At 44.1% G+C, this 20,861-nt stretch overlaps 2 protein-coding genes across 7 annotated transcripts in view; one reads left to right on the forward strand and one right to left on the reverse strand.

The window, feature by feature from the left end:
• The window catches only part of PEPD (peptidase D), a 365,025-nt gene extending 359,257 nt beyond the window's left edge, over positions 1–5,768 (reverse strand). The window contains exons 1-2 of the mRNA XM_046899469.1: positions 5,579–5,768; positions 5,411–5,507 (exon numbers count right to left, since the gene is read on the reverse strand). The gene's annotated coding sequence lies outside the window, so the exon portion shown is untranslated. The remainder of the gene's footprint in view (positions 1–5,410; positions 5,508–5,578) is intronic.
• A 25-nt stretch (positions 5,769–5,793) lies between these two features.
• Positions 5,794–20,861, forward strand: part of KCTD15 (potassium channel tetramerization domain containing 15) — a 52,511-nt gene continuing 37,443 nt past the window's right edge. The window contains exons 1-2 of one of the 6 annotated variants that reach the window (XM_015292468.4): positions 13,719–15,218; positions 16,611–16,695. In XM_015292468.4, coding sequence (XP_015147954.1) covers positions 16,684–16,695 — 12 coding nt within the window. In that variant the 5' untranslated portion in view covers positions 13,719–15,218; positions 16,611–16,683. Of the gene's footprint in view, positions 6,907–13,718; positions 15,219–15,447; positions 15,902–16,428; positions 16,527–16,610; positions 19,468–20,861 lie in introns of those variants that run through there. The other 5 variants (XM_015292467.4, XM_046899658.1, XM_015292469.4 and 2 more) reach the window with 5 other exon arrangements.

Genomic DNA, 20,861 nt, shown 5'->3' on the forward strand with positions numbered 1-20,861 from the left:
TCTGCCAAACAGGCCCAGTGTGGCCTGACCAAGAACCACTTAATTTTCGCACTGTTCCAGTTGGAACTGGAAAGCTGAAATACTAGGATTGCAGTTTTAGATATTTACTATCTGTTTTCCCTGCCATAGCTGGCCAGTTACCAAGAAGCATTATTTCTGAGTGAGCAGGCAAAAACATGCAGATGGAGTTTGCCCCCAAAGCATGGAGAAGTCACTGCCAATAGCAATATACAACTCTTATATTGTCCTAGAAAATGATATGCAAGCATTACAAGAGAAGAAAAAAATCCATGAGAATAAGACTATTCAAAGGCAATAGGACCTGTGCTTAAGTGGAAAATCCCAGAGGACTGAGGGTGGGGTTATGCACTGGAGATGAGCCTGAACTACAACGTAGAACTGTGATTGGTCTTGCAACTTTCAGTAACGAAGTCATAACACAGAAGAATCTCCAGCTGACATGGAATGATCAATACCATATGGCATAGCCAGTATCTCCCAGAAAACTGAACAGGGCTAGGCAGCCAAACACAGTCCTGCTAATATGGGACAGGTATATGAAAGCACTACAAAATCTCAGTAAACTGACAAAAAAAAAAGTGCTAGCATGTTATCTGTACAGTTATGATTTTTTTTTTCTTTCTTTTTTTTTTTTTTGAAAGAAATTACTCAGGTTGTCTAAGGTAGTTAAGCACATACCATATGAATTTATTTTTTTTATGGAAGACTAAGGGATTCGGGAAGCTACTCAATAGAATAAAATTTCTTTAGTATTTTAGGGGAAAAGATCAGTATTTATTAAGTATATAACTGATTTCCCACAGTTACAGATTTGGACAGTATGAACTGCGAGGTCCCAACATACGTCACTCATCCTGGGTCCATATCCAGCAGTGGTATACATATATTCACGCAGCACTCAATGCACTTTCGTTATCCTTCCCTTCCTCCTTAAGAAAAACCGGAGGTTATCATTCACAGATCTCTTGCTCCTGTTACTATCTTTCCACCAGATGTCACACTTCTCCTTTGTTTCTTGCCCACGCCTTTACCTGTTAACCTCAAACCCTATTGGATAACCTTATATATAGATCTACTTGTTCCTTTGTGGACCACTTCCACAGCAGTTCCTTAACAAAACATCAGTCCCTCTACTTGACTGAAAGTGAAAACACTGCAGTAAAGCACCAGAACACGTTACTTCACATAACTGATTTCCAGACCTTATTTAAATAGTAGTGCTCACGCTATCATAACAAGAAAAAAAAAAAAAGCATTATTCTTAGAGGCTAAAAGCCCACGTTGTTACCCATCAACAGGTTAATTAAAGAGAAAAGAATCCCCTTCCCAATGTCCTGTTTTTAAAGTATCATTTCTTTGTGCTTTTATTTTCAAGTATGCCATTAACTTGTTCTGGAGGAGAAAAAATGCATTCACGTTGGCTAAATGCACACAAAAGGATCATTATTTTCAAGCACAAGTACCAAAATCCCACATTTTTTTTTTCTTTATGACTATTTGAAATTGAATTTGAAATAAGAGCAAATTTTGGTCCAACACTTATCTTTTGATATGACCTCTGGTTTGTTTTACCTTAAGAACTGTTTCTGAACTGCTGTGTCAGGAGTAACTCATTATCATTAGCCATCTCTAGAGTCTGCAGTCGGCCTTCTTCTGTTTTGATAAAATACAATCCTAATCTATTATTCTAGAAAAATAATCTGTAGAAAGCTAATTTCAAATACGATGTTACTTCAGCTTCACAGTGTGCCATCATACTAGCTGCAATGGTTTAGTTTATAAAATTGTGCAATTTCTTTCCTGTCCCTTGACAATGACCTATTTTTAGACACACATCACACTGAGTGAGTATGTCACTTGATAGAATACCATCCTGAAGATTCAAGTCTGTCATAAATAAATATGTAAGACAAACTGGTACATACAAGTTGCCTCTGAGACCTGCTTTCAAGTCCATTCCAGAATGCACTGAATGAAAATCATTTCAAATGAATGTCTGCTGGTCTCTGCCATGTTTCTTCTCTAAGAATTGTGCATCACAAAACAGCTGAGCATTTCCAAACAGACAGCTCTAAGAAGGTACAGCAGGAGGAAAAGAGAAAGAAAACCTTCTGCAAACCAGGTGACAATCCCTACCCACCTCTTTCCCCTCCCTGCCTCTCAGAAGGGAAGTTATCTATTGGAATTCGTTTGCTGCTTCTTCTGTTAACTCTGCAGAAGAGAGAAATTTCCACCTTATCAAAACAAACAAGCATAAAAAGAACATCAACAGCAAGACAACTGTTGGGGTTCTGGTGGTGTTTTTGCTGTTGTTGTTGGCTTTTTTTCTTTTTCTTTTTCTTTTTTTTTTTTTTTTAACTCCACCTAGCAAATATTGCCTAGCAACAATGGGAGAACCCTCCTAACAAAATGAATCATGCAGGTATTGGCTGTTTATTCCCATGAAGGGCTGTGTTTCCACCCTGTCAAATGACATCAAGGCCATGTTGCCAGAGGCACTGGGAGTTTTGACCTCTAAAAGGCAATTTTCTCACTGTCTGCTCAGAAATGTAACATTTTTCATACTGAAGGCTTTTATATCATATCTTGTAGGTTTTAGATCTATAAATAACATACTAAAAACCTCTAACAAAATAAAGCCACAGCTACTGTTTTGTTATTAAGACTGTAAATATGAAATATCACAAAGTTAGCACTCTATTAGCATAACTATCAGGCACAGGGAAAAAAAAAAAGGGAAAAAAAAGGAAACAAAAAAAAGCCATTAAATTGCATGACAAAGTTTACTGTACATGAACAGAGGTCAGGATTTGGTTCATATGAGTTCTAAATTTGAGCAAATAAATATCCACTGAATCACCAGATATCCATGTAATCAGGGAAGACAAAAGCCAGTAGTAAGTAATAGCTCCATCAACTAATCAAGGGAAGAATTACAGTGAAATGTTTTAAGCTACGGTATGGACATGGCTTCATAACAACAACGTTAATAGAAGAGCCAGAAACTATTATTTACACAGAATGTAGCAAACATGCTGTAATTCTCTCCTGTAAAGGAACTCATGTGGGTTCTCCTCCCCTCCCCCAGTTAATTCTCATTAAAAGCTCCTGTGTTTTAACTGGAGTAGCTCTGCTGTGAACAGTGAGCTGTGAGCTTTGGTCCTCAAATCATTACTTTCCTAATAGCTCCACAAAGGATCACGTATTCCTTTATGCAGTGTGTGACAACTCAATCTGTCTAGTAAACTATTAACCACAGTCCTGTATATCTATATTGAACCAATATTTTGTTTCTCAAGCTGAGAGCAGATGAAAGATATGAGTCCTAGAACACCACAAGTGTTACTCTCGGCAAACTCCACTGCTAAATACCATTAGGTCTTTGTTTGCTTGCTTTTGGCCGTGTTAAAACAATCATCAAATCTGTAAGAGGATCAGCATTGGCAAGCTATACAAAGGCAGGAGGTTGTCCCTGAAAACAGTGTTTGCACAAAACTATTCTATCTGCCAGCCTTTTTCACAAAATTATTCTATGCAACCTACAGACCAAGGTATCAAGATACACTTTTGGTGCTTACATGAGGCAGAAGATTTTTGATAAAACAAGCCACTTTAGTAGATAGCCAAGGAATTCAGTTCCCAAGTACTAAAATCTACCTCCACAGCCAGAGAGAACCTTCATAGTAAGCATTTGTGAAATAAAACAGAAGCACTACAATAGCTGGGATTTGGGATTTTTGTTTGTTTGTTTTTAACATTTGCTGTTCTCAGAAGAATGGAAAGTCATCTTGCACAATTGAACAATCCTTTTTCCTCAAAAGTACTCAGAAAAGATCATGTTTTGCATCTGAACATCACATGCAGGTTAGCAAGCTTTCCCAGGTATCAGTACTTATGAAAAGATATTTTCACTCATGGACTCAGCAAGAAAAGTTGTTTGTTTGTTACATCTGTAGAAGATACGTACAAAAACCACAAGATAAAGCAGTGCTTGGGATTTATTTTTAATTAAAGCAAAATATTAAGTGTCTGCTCTCCTATTTATGTTTATTCCATCATTTTCTTAGAACTTACTGATAATTCCTATTCTGTGCATTTTCTGTCCTAGGAAAGCAGTGTTTCTCTTAATCAAACAGCACTTAGCTTGCTATTCTGTTACTCCGTAGAGGCCACAAAATTAAGAAACAGAAACCTGTTTTCAGGACTCAGGCACTTGGATTAAACATCTATTTCTGGGAAGGCAGGTGTCAGCAGTGTTGGCACACTACTCCTCGAGTAAATAAATAAATAAATGAAAACCAACAGTTGAGAAAAGCTTGCCATGCTTTGCAATGCAGCGTGAAACTGGAGCTTGGAGATATGTAGAGGGCTAGATTTATCCAGTCATTATACGTAAAGAGTCCAACTTGGACTGCTGCCCTTGCATTTAATTTGTCACAAGAGATAAACTAGGGGCTGGAACTGGATGGATCTTTGAGGTCCCTTCCAACCCACGCCATTCCACGATTCTACAACTTGCTCCCCTTTTATCAAACTCAAAAACAAATAACTTACAATACATACATATATATATATATATATACACACACACACACATATTTACATATAAAAGTTGGGCCATTTTAATCAAGGTACTCTGCTAGAGTCACATTTCCGCAAGCAATCCAGGCATATCTTCAGTACAAGTACGTGTTTAAAGGCACTAAAGCTAGCCTTATGTATATGTAACATACATACATACAGCTAAAAGACAACATACTTTAGACTCTTGTGGAGGTATTTACAATTAACACCAGAAAAAAAAAATAATAAAGCTGTCTACAAAATGAAATCAAGATCTAACTCATGTCACGCCAGGAAGCTTTACCACAGCATGCAGATACCATCCAAAGCTTTAAGATCCTTACAAACTTGTGCCCTGTAACCCAGCACAGGGGCAGGAGTGCTGCAGCCAGCTCCCAGCCAACAAGGCCTGTAGCACTCAACACTACCTACCCTTCTAGGGGGCCTAGGAAGGGCTTCATCTTCCCTGAAGGCTAAAAGTGAGTACAGTCCCACCCTCCCACTGCCCAGCTGACAGGATCCTATATCCTAGGGAGAACGAAGCAAGCAGACAAAGAGCCCTATGGGTTGGCCAAAATACAGCTGTGTCTGTATAAATACAGCGTGGGTTTTGGTGTTTTGTTTTTTTGTTTTGTTTTGTTTTTGTGGCAAAGGGAGCCACGACAGCCGAGCTTAGCAAAGTGCAACTCAGGACCTCGGCAGATTTATAAATAGTTTTTAATTAACTGAACCCTAAAATATACCCTGGTTGCTACAATACCCGTGAGAACACTGCAGCACAATCAGACTCCACATGGGCATTAATTAGAACCACAGCATTTCCTACCTCTCCGAGGACCGCGCTCCCCAGGCGGCTCCTGGACGCCTCGTGCCCTGGCGCCGGGCCGCAGCCACTGCCAGCACCACAGCTCGCAGCTCCGCACCTGCGCACACAAACAGCTTTCACCTCAAAGTCAGCAGTACACCCAAACCCCGCACACCTGCCTGCACTCACCGCTTTGTCAGCCGGCGGCCACACACGTTCTACGGTGTCAGGCTGCCACCCGCAGACCCTCCCAGCGCCCTCAGCCCCACAGGGAGCCCCTCGGCGCGCCGAGCCCTGGGCCCTGGGCCTGCTGCCCCCGGGCCGCTGCTCCCCACGCGGCCCTCGCACCCCGCCGGGAGCAGCCGCCGGTTTCCGTGGCAACGGTTGTTGGCGGGAAGGCCGGAGCGGGCTGAGGCGGGAGTGGCGGGCTGAGGCGGCGCGCGGAGAGGGGCTCAGGGCGTCTTCCACAGAGCCCAGATGGCTGCGGCCTGGCCCGTGGCAGCCGGCCCAGCAATTCCCATGAGGAGAAGAAGCCCATGGCTGTCCCGGGACCGGCTGTCTTGCACAGCTCTGACATGATGAGAGACCTCAGCCCTTTGGCCACCATCGCCTGTCCCACACAAATTCTGGCTCCTGCACTACAGATGGAGCCACAGCATTTGTCCTGCATTATTCATGCTCTCAGCGCTGGAAACGAAAATCGAAATATATATATATATATATATATACTCATTTAAAGCTATTTTTCAGATCACTTCGAAATTCAAATTAATTAAGATTAATTAAAAATTAAATAAAAAATAAAAAGCTCCGAAAGTGATTTTTTATTTCACTTACATCTTTAATGTAGCAGCAACTCCAGTGGGGCCACTGTTTTTAGTTTCATGTGGCACAACAAGAGAAACGGGGACTTGCCATCCTAACGTGGCAGCACTGAGGAGAAGGACCACACCAGCAAAAGCCTTCACTTGAAGAAACAAAGGGCAAAATACATCTGACGAGCCAAAGCGGGGATAAGGGAGGAATGCTGCTGCCAAGGTGCCATGTGAGAGCGGCCTCTGGTCCTTTTCCTTCCCCAGAACCAAGCAGATTTCTTAACAGCTCTACAAATGCAGAGTGCAGAGTGAGGGGGAAGAAGAGCCCCGTCCCTGATGCCCCTCAGTGTGCAGCAGCCATCTCCTGGCTTTATCGCTCCTCAGACGTGTGGAAGAACCTTTAATCTCTTGGAAGAACTGCCCTTTTCACAGTGGAAACACCCTGCCATACTGGGAATATGAATGTAAGATGCTTTTGAAAAGCAAGTAAATATGTGGCCCACAGGGGAAAAAGGCTGCATTTGAATTTCAGGCCTGTGACTGAACAGCAAAACTCCTAAAGGCAGCGAATGCAGAAGCATTACGGGATCCTCGCACAGACCCAAGTGTAATCCCTGTTCATATCCCTTATTGTTCAACCTCCCCAGCAGAGCTAAGGACATGGCTCTTGTTAGCAGCCGCGTGGTGAGCGCTGGAGTCCAGGTAAGAAATGGGTTCCCAGTGTGCTAGGCATGCACAGAGACCTGGGGAGCTGCTTTGCTGCTCCAAATTCCCAGCGTCACCTGAAATAGGAATTGAGCAGAAAAGCAGCAGAAGGAAGGGACTGGAGGGTTGTGGCTACGTAGGTGGGAGATATCGAGCAGATGGATGGTCCTGTTGATCATTTTCATCAGTTCAATAATTTATCCTTCTACAGAACCACCAGTTTCTGGTGGCTCCCCAACATAGTTGCTTACCAGCAGCTTACTTGGTCAGGTGAAGAGAATCTTGTGAGGGAAAGCAAGGCTGGTCTCCTGCGTTGTGGACAATGCCGTATATTCAGAAACTAGGGGTCAACACTGTTTGATGCACGGCTCCTCAAATGCCTTCATTCAGTTAAGAATATGTATATATTCTTTCTATACAATAATATGTCTGAAAACGTGCTTGCACTTCTTTTCCTAAAGAATGTCTTGACCACAGAATACTCAACTGGGTAAAACTACACAAACATTAACCATACATTGGTCCTTTGCATAAAGCAGAATGAGTCTAATGTTCAAAGATGGACAAAAACAGAACTGTGTAGTTGTTGCCACAAATAATTTTAAGAAGGGCAGTGTGCTGGGTCCAGTAGCACCCCATCATTTTTATTTCGAACAGCATTAAACTAATCTGTTTACAGATTCCTTCAGAAAGTCCCTCAAAGGCTAATTGCAAAATAAAAGCTGGATTTTAAAATCCAAAACTGACTTCCTTTAATAACTTTTACAACTGAAAACTTAGGCTACAATGTCAAAAACTGCGGCATTATAATAGAACATTTAAACTAAATGTTACATTTATTTAACTTAAGAACTTAGTTATTCTGTGCACAATTTCCTTCAAACACATATGTCACGATGAGAAACATGCCTCTTACTTAAGGAGTTTACTCTGACTAGAAGAAAGGCATTCTCTTCTTCTCTGTCTAAGAAGAAATTCATGGCAAAAAAAATGTGGAATAACACAATATTCAAGGAGATCAGAGCACAGATCCATGAAAAATGGTGCCATAGCACATACGGGTTGGAACAGGTAAGTATGATTTCTTCTACTTGGCAATGCTGTTCTTATATCAGACTGTTGGAGACATCTGTATTATTAACTTCACATACCTACACAGCATCCACAGTGATACCACTGATATTAAAAAATTTACAGAGTCAAGATTCTGACATTCTCCTCTTGCAGAATGTTTGTCTGTTTTTTTTTTTTTTCAAACACATAGTATAAGTAAAGCAGTGTATGCCAGGCAGGAGGAATGAAAGGCTTTGAATATCTGCTTAACTGAAATCAGTGAAGCAAAGGAGAAGAGACCATCAGGGAGACTGTTAAGGTCCCTGATTCTCAGGCCCAGTGTAAATTAGAGCCCAGCTGGCAATGGTACTCAGGAGACCATACGCTAGCTGAGGATGGCTGCAGCACAGCATGTTGCGACCATATGTCTGACATACTGTCTCCTTTCCAAGGGTCTCTGGCATAACAGGATTTGGTTAGACTCTGCTCAGCTGGCCAGGTTCAGAGCTCTCATCTTCTTTGTACTAAAACAAAGGCGTCAAAGCTGTGGTTAAACTCTTGTCCGCAGCAGCACTCAAATGGGCCAGGAAAAGCAGCAGTGTGATGCATCATCCTCTTGGTAGGAGTATGTTTCCATTGCGGCATCTGGTGGAAATGCTCCAGCTGAGTGTGCACACATCACAGGTGGGCAGGATGACCACTGTGGGGAATAGGACACTGGGCTGAAAACTGGAGCTGTCATGTGGCAGCACCACAATGTAAGCAGATCTGAAAGGACAATCATGCAAAACCTCTGCCAGTTTTGAGTCTTTCTGTGATGCAGTAATAGGAATGCTGGACCAGAACCCTTCTAATTTTGCCTTTGCATACCGACTATTACCAGGAATTAGTTTTGTTTTGAGATGTGTACTAATTTGCTAGTTAGTTTTAGCCTCACAAACTCCAATTCAGTATTCATTTAGTCTAACAGATGAATTTCATGACCCTGAATTAATTTTTTAGTTTTCTCCTCCCAGTTGTGCTTTTTCTATTAGATATTTTGCAACACAAAAGCGTGCTTCACTCAACTCTTCATGTGCTTTTTAATTCATAGTTTCATGGCTTAGAAGTCATTCCCTTGCCTCCCAAGAGAATTTATCTGTCTACTCATCCTGTTGTCTGAGGGTTACAGCAGCTTCTACTACCCTTTCACTTAGAGTGGGTCTGAAACCACAGTGCTTAAGAACATTTTCTTTCTTGCCACTGACATCTGACTTTCTTTGGTTTTATCTTGACTATTCTATCCCTTTCTGGAATCCATACCTGAAGAATTTGCTCAATTTTCTTTTTCTTCTACTCTCATGTCCATGTGATCGTGCTTTGTTGAGCTACTGCTCTCCCAGGTTCTGTTCCAATCATACAACATTCCGACTTCTCAGTCTATTTGACAAAGAGGAAGAGCGCTGAAATACTGCTACATAAATAAGAAGCAACTTCTCTTTGGTTCTACATGTGCCTGTGCCTACTTCAAACCCTAAAAGCAGTACATAATTTCATCCAAAAGGAGCATTATGGCTCTTTTCTTTATTCTCTGTATTCAGTTAAGTGGTATTTTTGCAGTATAACTTATTCCAGACCTTTGCTAGAAGAAACTATGCATACAACCTCCGTTAGAAGTATATTCAGTTGGGAGCTGCCTGGCTGCACAGGATCTTATACATCGTTCAGCTAAGTCAGCAATCCATATGCAAAAATCAAGCTTTCAGGGACACTGTGTGGATTTGTGACATGCTATAAAGTACTGTGCATCTCTAAAAACCAATGAATGGATTACACTCAGCCATGAAAATGTTTTTTCCTTACCATGACATTTATAAAATGGATATGCTGTATTTAACAAGGAGCTAAAAACAAATGGCACAAAGGTACTTTAAAATGTTTTAAATATTCAATATTGTGACTGTTTAAGATGATAAATGAGAGAACACAACAAGCTGAGAAACATCATGCTGAAAGCTAACATAGGACATCTTAAGCAAATTTAATTTTAGGACCTGATTTCGGCTTGTAACATTTGGAAGCATGAAGAGGTGGGCAAACTTACTCTATTCTGTATTTCCTGACAAGCTATTTTATCTTCGCAGTCCAGCATAGATTATATTGCACTGTTGTCATGAGTTAGGTGCTGGATAATGGATAGTCTCAAAAACAGTCCATCTCTATTTAGGCAATAAAGTAACGGTTTGTAAATTCACTCAGCAGCAATAAGCTTCTTGAAAACAATAGAAGAGCATTTCAAGGAAGAGAGCGACAAGACTTGTTGAGTTCCTAAAGATCAGATTTTATTCTCTTCCTGGTCATGCTTACTGCTCCCAGGAAATCCCTTATCTGCCTACAAATGACAAAATTTTTTGTCTTAATTAGCAAAGTCTGGGTCAAGTTCCTGTTACAGAGCTAGCACTGCCACTGGCTTCAACTGGGAGATGTCCTTAATTCTTCCTTTCTTTTTTTCTTTTTAATCCATTATGTGTTAACTGACTAAAGCAAGTGCTGATATTTTAAGGTTCTTAATATTTTCAGGTTTCTCACAAGAGCAAACCTTTCTCACTAGCTCAACGCATTTGTAACATCAGCCTTCCACACCTCTGCTTCTACCTCATTGTAGCTGAGAGAGGTGATGGTGCTAGTCACAGGACCTGTGGCATGACCGCTCAGATGTGTTTCTCCCTGTGTATCTGTGATCAGTCTTCTCCCACCAGGAGACAAGGCTAATGGTAGTCATGTCCATTAAACCTCAGTGCAGGCAACAAAACTACATAGGCTTTACTGACCAACAGCTGTCCAACAACTACTTCTGAAGGACCAATTTCTTACTCAGAACTCCTGGACTACATCTGTGTCTTAACCATGATTGAGAAGAGTATTAATCTACATGTAGACGTAGATTTCTTCCTTTTAATGGAATAAAACTCTAATTCTCACTTGCCTGCTTTAAACATTTCATTAAATGTTCTATTTTCTCTCTTATTTAAAATGCCAACTGGACCATAAAGTGTTTCAAAGAGGAGGACCAGGCAGACTGGACATTTCTTTGTGTACTTTTTGCAGTTAGTGCGAATATTGCTTTTACTGCCAGGAAGCCAGAGTTGGCCTCAGGCTCACATATGTAACATGAGAAGTGCTGAAGTCAGACTCAAGCCTCAAGTGAAGACACATAAAGGAAGGGATACGCACTAATACAGGATGAGGTCTCTAGAATATCTTCATGCAGGCACTTTGAGATCCATATACAAATTCATATATCATAGTGTAGAAGAGGTTGATGTTTTTTTCAGTTCATTATACCTTCTTTCACACAGCCAGTAGACTTCAGATCGGATCATTTCCAAATATATTTTGAATATCTTCTTGATAGGAAATTTCTGTTGCTCAAAACTTACATCTTTTCATGGTCTTTCGTTTTCTGTTCTGACAAATATGAAGTGTTATTTTTGGAAAACAGCAAAAGATGGAGGAAAATAAGATGGGATTCTCTATGGATTTCTACTTCATACTGCGTTCAGAGTGTTGGGGAATTTTTTGATCTGTTCATTGAGAAGGCTGAAATGACCGATGGAAAAATTAGGCTGAAAAACACATTAGAGATTGGTTCTGTCCAATTCAATTTTTAAGCATCTGCATAGAATACAAAGAACTTCAGATTAAAAAAAAAGTAACAATAATCCAAAGTGTTTAATTTGCAGTATTTAATATCTTAATAGACCCATGCAGGGCATTTAGCCAAGAAGTTTTAAAACACCTATGGTAAGTTACAACTTAGCTCTTTTAGTTGTAATATCCTACAACCTGGCCCAAGAATCTGCTGTTATAAATTTTGTATTGCTTTGTAAGGAGGATAATAGAGTTTTTGAGAGAATAAGTGATGTTCACTTCTAGTAGTATTTCTTCTTTTTTCTTCACTACATACTATTTAATATTTTCCTTTGTACACTTCTTAATAGTTGAGCTCTAAGTGAAACTCTGAAAAACAACATTAGGATTCAAACTAAAGTGGAAGATTTTGTTTTCAGGGTCACAAGTAGCATAGTGAGATTTCTCTCTTAAACAATGACACTTAGTATCTCTGTAGTTCTATGAATACTTTTGAAGTGTCATATTAAAACCAATCTCTTGGCCTTCAGGCAAAGAGAAGCAATTAGTCTTGGAGTTGTGAATAAATAAAAATCCATTTATATACCCGTCCTTGACATGTACCTTGCAAATCTTAGAAACTTCATCTAGTGGGAAAAGAAATGTTAAATCACAAACACCGATACCGATCATATTGCAGTGTTGCTTCCTAAAACTGTTTAGTTTGTATCAAACCTTCAAGTATTAATTCATATGTATATATTCATACGTATTGAAACACAACAACAGAAAGGCATTCGCACACTCGAGTGAGAAGAAAGAAATGAGCGAGTGCATATAGAGCTGTAATGCACACCTTTATTATCTATCCTCAGTACTAATCCAGGTGAGAAAAACTCAAAGCTCTCGAGTACATTGTTCTGCCTAGCTACTGCAAAAACCATCCCGCACAAGCACCCTACCATGTGCACGCCTCTTTCACCCCAAATGCCGTCAGTCTTTGGTCTGCAAACAAACAAACAAAGCAGATCTTTATGAGCCATGCATGCCAGTTAAGTGCGACCTGTGGCAGTTGTGTTGGGATGAGTCAGAAAACAGTTCCTACTTTTTGTTCAGTGCGGTATTTTTAGGTCTTGCTCTTTCCTCTTTACTGCACCTCAGTGCGGAAACATCCTATTTCTACAACGCTCTACTTGCTATTCAAGGTTCTCACATTTGTTTTTCGTTTAGCAGTCAGTAGATCACAGAGGAGGTAAATATTACGTTGTCAGATGATCCCTAGCGGTCCGTACATCCCTGTAGAAACAAGAGGTAGCTGGGGCTGGGAGACAGGTCACGGAGCCTCGGCAGACCTCGTCCTCCTCGTGCTCCACTTGTTGAGCGGTGAGAGACGGGATTGCTGGGGCTGCCGCCCGGCCCGACGGCAGGTGGGGCAGCCGCGTGGGGACGCGCAGTGGCCGCACGTCGGGACAGAGCCGGCCTTGGGGCCCGCAGAGCCCAGAGGTGGGACCCCACCGAGGACCGCACCTGGGCCGGTGGGATGGTCAAGGAAAACAAATTTAAGTCTGTTCTGGATGCAAATCTCTCCGCTGACCTAGTTCTCATTCTCCTTTTCATTTCAGAAGCTCAGCTAAAAATCCATAAATTAAGGAAATTAACTGATGGAGCCTCCGGCATCTTTGTAAGCTATTTAAATCTTTAAATTTACAACATCTTCTGCATATATCAAGTAATTGAACTAACTGCAGGGATGTAACTTTAATGAGAAAATTTCCCTCTTCTCCTGTAGTTTGTACTCGAGAAGAAAAAAAAAATAAGGAGAAAAGAAAAAAAAAAGCTACCCTTAGGAGAAAAGTTTCTGTTTATTCCTGCCACGGAAGATAACTTGAAAAAAAAAAAAAAAAAACCGACTTGCAGGGGTCCTGCCTGCCTTTCCCCGTTCCCCGTCGGTCGGGGCGGGTCGGCACCGGCGGGGCCGCCCCGAGCCCCGCGGCGCGGAGGGAAGCGCGGGCGGACGCGGAGAGGAGCGCGGCCCGCCGCCGGGCTGACCTTTCGGGCGGCCGCGCCGCGTTGCGTAACTCCCTGCGCGGCCGCGCTCGGCGGCTAGTAGGCGCTGCAGCCCGCCCGGCCGCGGCCACCGGGACGCGCGGCGCCGCTCCGCGGGCGCGCAGCTGCCGGAGCCCCTCCTCTGCGGCGGCCGGCGGCCGAGGGCCGGGCGCCGCGGGGCGGTGCTCCCCCCGAACTTCTCCCGCGGGGGCCGCTCTCCGCGGGGCGCGCATCCCCCGCGGAGGCTCGGGGAAACGCGGAGCCGCGGGCGGAGGCGCGTCTCGGGCGGAAAGTTGAGGGGCGGGCTTCGCGTTGCTTTAATTTTTATTATCGTCTCTTTTTTCTTTTCTTTTGGTGCGGAGGGGGTTCCCGCCCCCTTCCCTTCGGGGCGCGCTGCGCGCCCGCGGAGCCGCCCGCGGAGCCCCGCGCCATCGCGCCGCACGCTCTAATTGAAATGGCGCTTTTGGCCGGGGGCGGGCTGCCAGGGCGCTCCGCAATAGCACAATGCATGTCGATAGACGTCATTTGGTTTTAATGGCCTACAGGAAATTTGGCGTTTACAATGCGAGACATTAGCAAGGGGTGAAAGGGAGGGGGAGGCGGGCGGGCGGGCTGGAAATAATTGCGGCCCCCCCCCGCCGCCGAGACCCCCCGTCTGCACCCCGCCGGCGCTGGGGATGCGCCCGGGGGGGCCGCGGCGATTTTTTAAATTATTTATTTTTGAACTTGATGTAGTTTATCAACAAGTGCGGAGTGGGTGCTACCCTAATTGTAACGGAGGAGTCGGGAGATGTGAGAAACGTGCCCTGCGTTACTTATTTGGGAGCTGAAAATTTATGCCTAGTTGAAAACGCCTGGGGAAATATTACATCAGACCAAATGACAATGATTAAAATCAGCTTTTTCCCCCCCTTCCCCCTTTTCCTCCTTCTTCTTTTCAGTAAGCCCGCGGAAGGACGTGACAGCGGCCCGAGCCTCCCCGGCACCGACCCGTTACCGCCGGCGGGGCCGGGCCGGGCCGCGCAGCTCCGCGGGCGGCGTAGGGCTCCGCGGGCTGCGGCGCGGCGCTTCCCGGCCCCATCCATTTCCAGGGCTCGTGTTTTGTTTTACGGGGGGTGGGGGTGTGAAATAAATCTGGGGACCTTCACTAAAAGCAGGGGAAAATATCCAATTTTCATCGCAAAATTAGCTAGGGCGAGAGCAAAGGGCTGAGCTAATTGTAGCCTAATCCTCTGCCCTGCAGGCGTTTGCAAAGCCCTGAGCAAGAATTCGCTTTTTTTCCTCCTCTTCTCCCTTCCCTCTGTTATTTAGAGACGGGATTATTGCCTTTCTTCTCATAACAGCCTCGGCAGTTTCATTTAAAGGCTTTTTTCCCCCTCACACACACACACATCCGCGCACACACAACATAAATAGAAAGAAGCGGCAAAAACAGAGAGGGGGAGAGCGAGCGAGGAGAGAGAAGCCTTAAAAATAATAATAATCACAGCAGGATCTGAGGAGCAAAGATAGTAATAAAGGCAAAAAAACTGAGCCCATCCACACACAAACCCAGCAGAGCCCAAAGCCGAGGGGGGCTCGCGGCTCATCCTGTGCTCAAGGTAAGGAACGCGGCAGCGGCTGCTCCCGCGGCTGCCCGGGCCGGGCCGGAGCGCGCCGTGCCGCGCCGCGCCGCGCCGTGCCGTGCTGTGCTGTGTGCCGTGCCGTGCCGTGCTGTGCTGTGCTGAGCCGTGCATTGCATTGCGCTGCACCGCGCTGCACGCTCGCGCCTTCTCTCGCTCCTTTTTTTTTTTTTTTTTTTGGTCTCTTTTTTTTTTTTTTTTTTTTTTGGAAAGTGCCTCTTCTTCAAACTAACTCGGCTCCCGGCTCCGGAGGAGAAGCGGCGGCGGAGGGGTGTTTTTTTTTAAAGCTACAGCTCCCGCTTTGCTAGCGCCGTGTGTGTGCCCGTGCGTGTGTGTGTGTGTGCGTGCGTGTGTGTATGTTTTGTTTTGCTCCGCTCCAGCATGGGCAGCGCCGGCGGAGCCCCGCGGCCCGGGGTGCCCGCGCTGCCGCCCCGGCCCCGGCTCTGAAGACGGCCCGGCCCCGGCGCGGCGGAGGCAGCGCAGCCCGCTCCGCGCTCTCGCAGGGTACACGCGGAGCCGCGGGGGTCGGGCGGGCGGCGCGGGGTGCGCGGCCGGGGCGCGGGGGTGGCGGCGGGGCGGCTCGGCACAAAGGGAAGGCGGGCGACAATGGGAGCGCCGCGTATGGAAAGCACGGGCGGGCTGTGAATGAAACTCTGGCGCCAGTGAGAGTGGAAGGCTCGGGTCGGGGCAGACTTCAAACCACTCTAGGCTATAGTTTGCATTTCTGCTCCTGCATGCGATGTGGCACACTTCTGCAAAATTCATACATTAGCCTGGCTAACGCTCACCTCCATTGGCTGCACCGAAATCGGATGCGATCGGGGTTACGGGCTTTTTTTGCCCTCGCGTTCATCTGAGACATCTCCTTTCTTGTTATGAGGGAATAAGTAAAGGACGCCATGTTGTGGGTTTTTTTTTTTTTTTCCTTTTGGCTGATCGTTACCTTTGGGCACGCCGCGCGTTTCAGAGCAAAAGGCAGAAGTTGGGAGGGCGGCTGCGGCGCTCCGCGGTGGTTCCCCTGACCAGCAGCGGGGAGAGGCGTGGGGTGACGTGAAGCCGCACTGATAGAGCGGCGGCTGCCACAGCGGGCGGGGGTGGGGAGAGAGGGAGGGAGGGAGAGCCTCTGCTTTTTTTTTTTTGCCTTTTTTTTTTTTTTTTTTTTTTTTTTTTTTGCTTTTTTCTTTTTTTGTGAGGAGAGCTCCGCAGGGAGCCCCCACTCCCCCTGCAAAAGTTTTGGGCACGATCCACTCTGTCACTCGGGACAGCGGTGCGTGAGGCAGCGCGGAGGTGTGTGCAAATGTTGACGGACTTTAAATTTTGGAGCCATCCAGTGCGAGGTTTCAAGTAACCCCATCCCTTCTTTGTCTCTAGGCTCGCTTCTCAGCGTAACCAATTGTCTCCGAGTGGCTCTGGAGGCAGACCCGAGCGGTCGCCGTGCGTGTTTATGGAGACAAAGGTAATGCCCGGCCCGGGGCTCTGCCCCCGGCTCCGCGGGGCCGCGGGGCTGGGGCCGCTCCCGCAGCTGCTCGGCTCGAAGCGCTGCGGCGGGGCCGCTCCGGCGGCGGGGCCGGGCCGCGGGCGGGCGCCGGCCTCCCCGGAGCCGGGCGGAGCGGAGCGGCCGCAGCGCCCGTCGGCGGGCGTCGGTCCTGCTGCGGGCGGGGCGCGGGGCGCGACCCGCGGGGCCCCGCAGGCGCCCGGGCGGAGCGAGCGGGGGCTGGCGGCTCCTGGAACCTGCGGTGCTCATTTCACGTCTCGAATGTGCATGAAGGAATTAAACTGCACGAGTGAATAACAGCATTAGTTTCAATTAATTTTTATCCTGGCAACAATAAACTTTAGAAACAAAGCGCTTTTACATCCGCAATTAGTCTTGCTTCCCATCTGTAGTCTTTTTAAGTGCCTGCTCCTCGATTTAACTTTGTCCCTCCTTCAGAGCTGCCTCCTTTTCCGCTCTCCCCCCTTTTTTCTCGTTATCCCTTCCAGGCTGCCGCTTGCTTCTCCTGCAACCTTTCACCTCCCCTGTCCCTATCCGTCTGCTCTGCTCTGTGCAGTTTATTTCTACTGTATTTTCCCAACATCAGCAGCAGTATTGGTTACCATGGCCCCGGGCTATGTGCAGAGGTGGGAAAGCTTCATCCGCCCAAAAGTTCTTACACTTTTGAAGTCTTTCTTTTAGTAGGATCTGAAATGTATCATCTAGAGTGTGTATTAAATGAACAGTATTCCTGAAGGCTTTAGAGCAAGAAAGGCAACACCCTGGAAAATTCTGCAGTCTTTCAGCATTCTCTGCCCTAGGGTTATAGCCCTGGGCACGGAGCTGAATGGAGCTCTTACAACTGCCTTCTGTTTACCTTTTATGGTTAAAATAACAGCTTAGCAAAGAAGCAACTTCATGGAGAAACGATTCAGTGAAATCATCTCAAGCTGTAGCAGCATAGCTAGTTTAATCACCCCTAGAGAGCTGAACAACTGTGAGCACAATGGGACACAAAATCATTTTGTGTGTAAATGAGCATGGCATTGTGATTATTTCACTTTGCATGGGCAAATAGTTTTTACAAGCAGTACTTATGCAGTTAGCTTAGAAAGGCAGAAAAAGATAAGCTGGCTCTGAAAGATCTTGGTGTGCAATGTTTGAAAAACTAAATATTCGGATAATTTGGGAATCGGGCTCTATTGATTTTGCCTTCAGCAGGTTCCTGTGGTACTGATTAGAGCAGGGTTATTGCCTGTGCCACTAGTTGGGATGCTGTATCGTGTTGTAGGCAACTAAAGAGCAAGGATTATTTTACTTGGTTTAATAAATGAGTTTTGTTAGTGTTCCTGCAATATTTACCCTTAAGGTTTTAATTTTCACATCAGTATTAGAAAATATGTGCATAAAGACTTTCACTGGATAAATACATTTAGGATTCTGCTTTGTGCATAAAGTAAGTGCGTTACTCAGTGTGATGAATTCTATCTGTGTTTTACATTAAGGAGAGGAAGGAGTCATTAGAAATAGTGTTCCAGTACCTTAAGAATAAGAGTACTTATTTTTCGAAGCACCAGAAGTGCTTTCAGTGTCCTCACACTCAACAATTATGCCCCCTGATAATCTGCTCATAGGAAATGACTGAACTCCACAACTCTCATAAACACGTTGGGTTCATTTTTAATATGAATCCTCTCCGAGCAAGGGAAAAGCCCATGTTCTAATCCCCCCTCCTCCCCCAACAAGCCGGTAGCATCCTCAGTAAGTATGAAAAGCCATAAAAGTTTGAGAACTATTTTAGCTTTCCAGTGATTTTCTATAATTAAGTGTTTTTTCAACACATGCTCTAGCTGAGAGATGCCAAAAGCAGAGGATTGTTCAAAAGGTCCCTCCAGTGAATAGTATAAATTAAATATCTACTGTGTGAGTATGGCCTCACTGAGAATCTCAGACTTTTTACAGATCAAGGAATTTACTGGTATACTAACATTAAACAAAATCCTAAGATAGCAGCTGTGCTTAAATATGCACAAATAGATTGGGATCACTTGATCTTTAGCTATCTGTGCATATTTTAAAATTGAAGTCTGTATTTCAAGACAAACGGTTAAATGTAAGACTCGTTTACAGAGGACTGGAAGCCCTTTGATTTCATTTGGAAATTGTAACAAGGGGTGCAGATGAGCCCTAATTAGGCACTTGTTTTGTGAAACTGCATGAGATGTGTTTCTAAGGCAGCTCTGTGCTGCGCGAGGTCTGTACCTTTATCATTAGTGATAATAGTTAGGGTCTGAACAAAGACAGGGTTGACATTCAGCCTGTGTCTCCTGACCCTTTCATTTAAGTGAGGGAGCACAGACTGAACATGAGTTTGCAGTGCTCTTTGGTAAGAAAGAAAAATCTTTGTGTTGGCAGACAGATGAGGCACCCACAGACTGGTAAACAGAGCGCTAAAATCCTGCAGGTACTTACATACTAAAGTTGCTTTTGAAAGTTCGTTCTTTTATTTATGCTCTACGACCTATTTACTAAAGCTTGCCCACAACAAGCTCTTGTGGGAAACAAGAAAGCAGCATCTTGAGTCATGAAAGGATTCAATCACTTTCCTTGAAGGTGGTGCTGTAGTAAAAATGTTAATGCCCAATTTCACATCGACTGACACAGAAGTCCTAGGACAGAGCTGGCATTTGCTTCGTGCTCAGTGCAGAGGTCCATTCTGCCTCCGAAGAGGAAAGGATGTGGATTCATAATGGGGTGATGTATTGCTGTGCTTTAGATGCAGGAAATCCTTAGGAGCTAAACTAGATAAATGCAGTTAATGGAGATGTTATGATGACTTTATGAAGCTGTCTGGATGGATTAAGATTTTTCAGCTCCTTTCTATATAGCTGAGATTTGGATTTTTACAAAGGCTATTTCTGACTGCATGCTCATTGAGTGTCATAGCCAGGCTCCTCGTGCAAAATATTTACTGCTAAGAGAAAGACGAGAGCAGCTTTAGATTTCTAGGAAATATTATCAAAGTAACGTGGGAGAAATGGGAATTCACTCTGTAATGCTGTATTAAAGTGCTTGTCAGATAGAAGAGAGAGTCTGGGTGTTTGGTAGCATGCTTGCAAAACAAAATACCAAGAAAATTAGATTATATTCAGAAATATCTTCAGCTATAATGTTTTGCATATGTTGCTTTACCCATAAGGGGGAGAATGAATGGACATTTTCTAAAACTTACAGCAGATTTTTTTGGTTTGCTATCTATGCTATCTGTACTGATGTAACCAAAATTAGCTCTGAGACACACGTTTCATGCAGAATAAGCTGTGCTTTTCTTACTATAGAGAACTGAGGAATTTTCTTCTGCTTTGCTAATCCTTTCCATTTTTAAGACATTTAAGTGTTTTTTGCTTTGTCTATCAGCTGAAGATTCTTGACTCAATTCAGTAATTCTGCTACTTTTCAAACGTTTTTAGTGCAGTAGCCATTAGGTGGATGTTGAATTTGTAATTTCACTTGCCAGATTGCGTAGTGGTCTCTAACACTTCTTGTCATGAAAACACAGGTTAGTTTATATATGTATATCTTTCTGTTTTCACTGCTTCCAGGTATTGCATTCAGTTTGAAAGCTTATTAGTTCTTTGTATCTAATATTAAGGCTTAACTAAAAATAATCCATTTATTTTGCGATTATTGAAAATAAGACACAAAATTGATCTTAGTTTGATGTGAAATTTACTACGTGTATAAACTAAATGCCTTAGGTACTGAGGAAGTCACTAATTTAGAGGTGTCTCGTTACTGAGACAAACTTGCAAAACCCCCTGAATCCCAATTCACAAATTGGTTATTCGTTTGTCAGGGGATATTTCACATCTAACACATAAGCCCGCGACCTTTAATTAGAATTTTGCAGTTTGTTTTATGCCCCTTGAGGCTGACACCTTGAAAATTTTTTTTCTTGATTCCTTATTGCTAATAAGCATCTTTCCCTTCCCCTCTGGTACTTTAAAGAAAATGATGCAAATACACTTAATTACAGTGGTGGCAATAATTTGTTAGCTGAATATGTGATCAGGCAGATGCAAAAATGATCTGATTAGATCTGTGATCACACTGAAAATAAAGGTAACACACTGCTACGTTTAAGAGAA

This window comes from Gallus gallus, chromosome 11, assembly GCF_016699485.2.
Source record: "Gallus gallus isolate bGalGal1 chromosome 11, bGalGal1.mat.broiler.GRCg7b, whole genome shotgun sequence".
Taxonomy (NCBI): domain Eukaryota; kingdom Metazoa; phylum Chordata; class Aves; order Galliformes; family Phasianidae; genus Gallus; species Gallus gallus.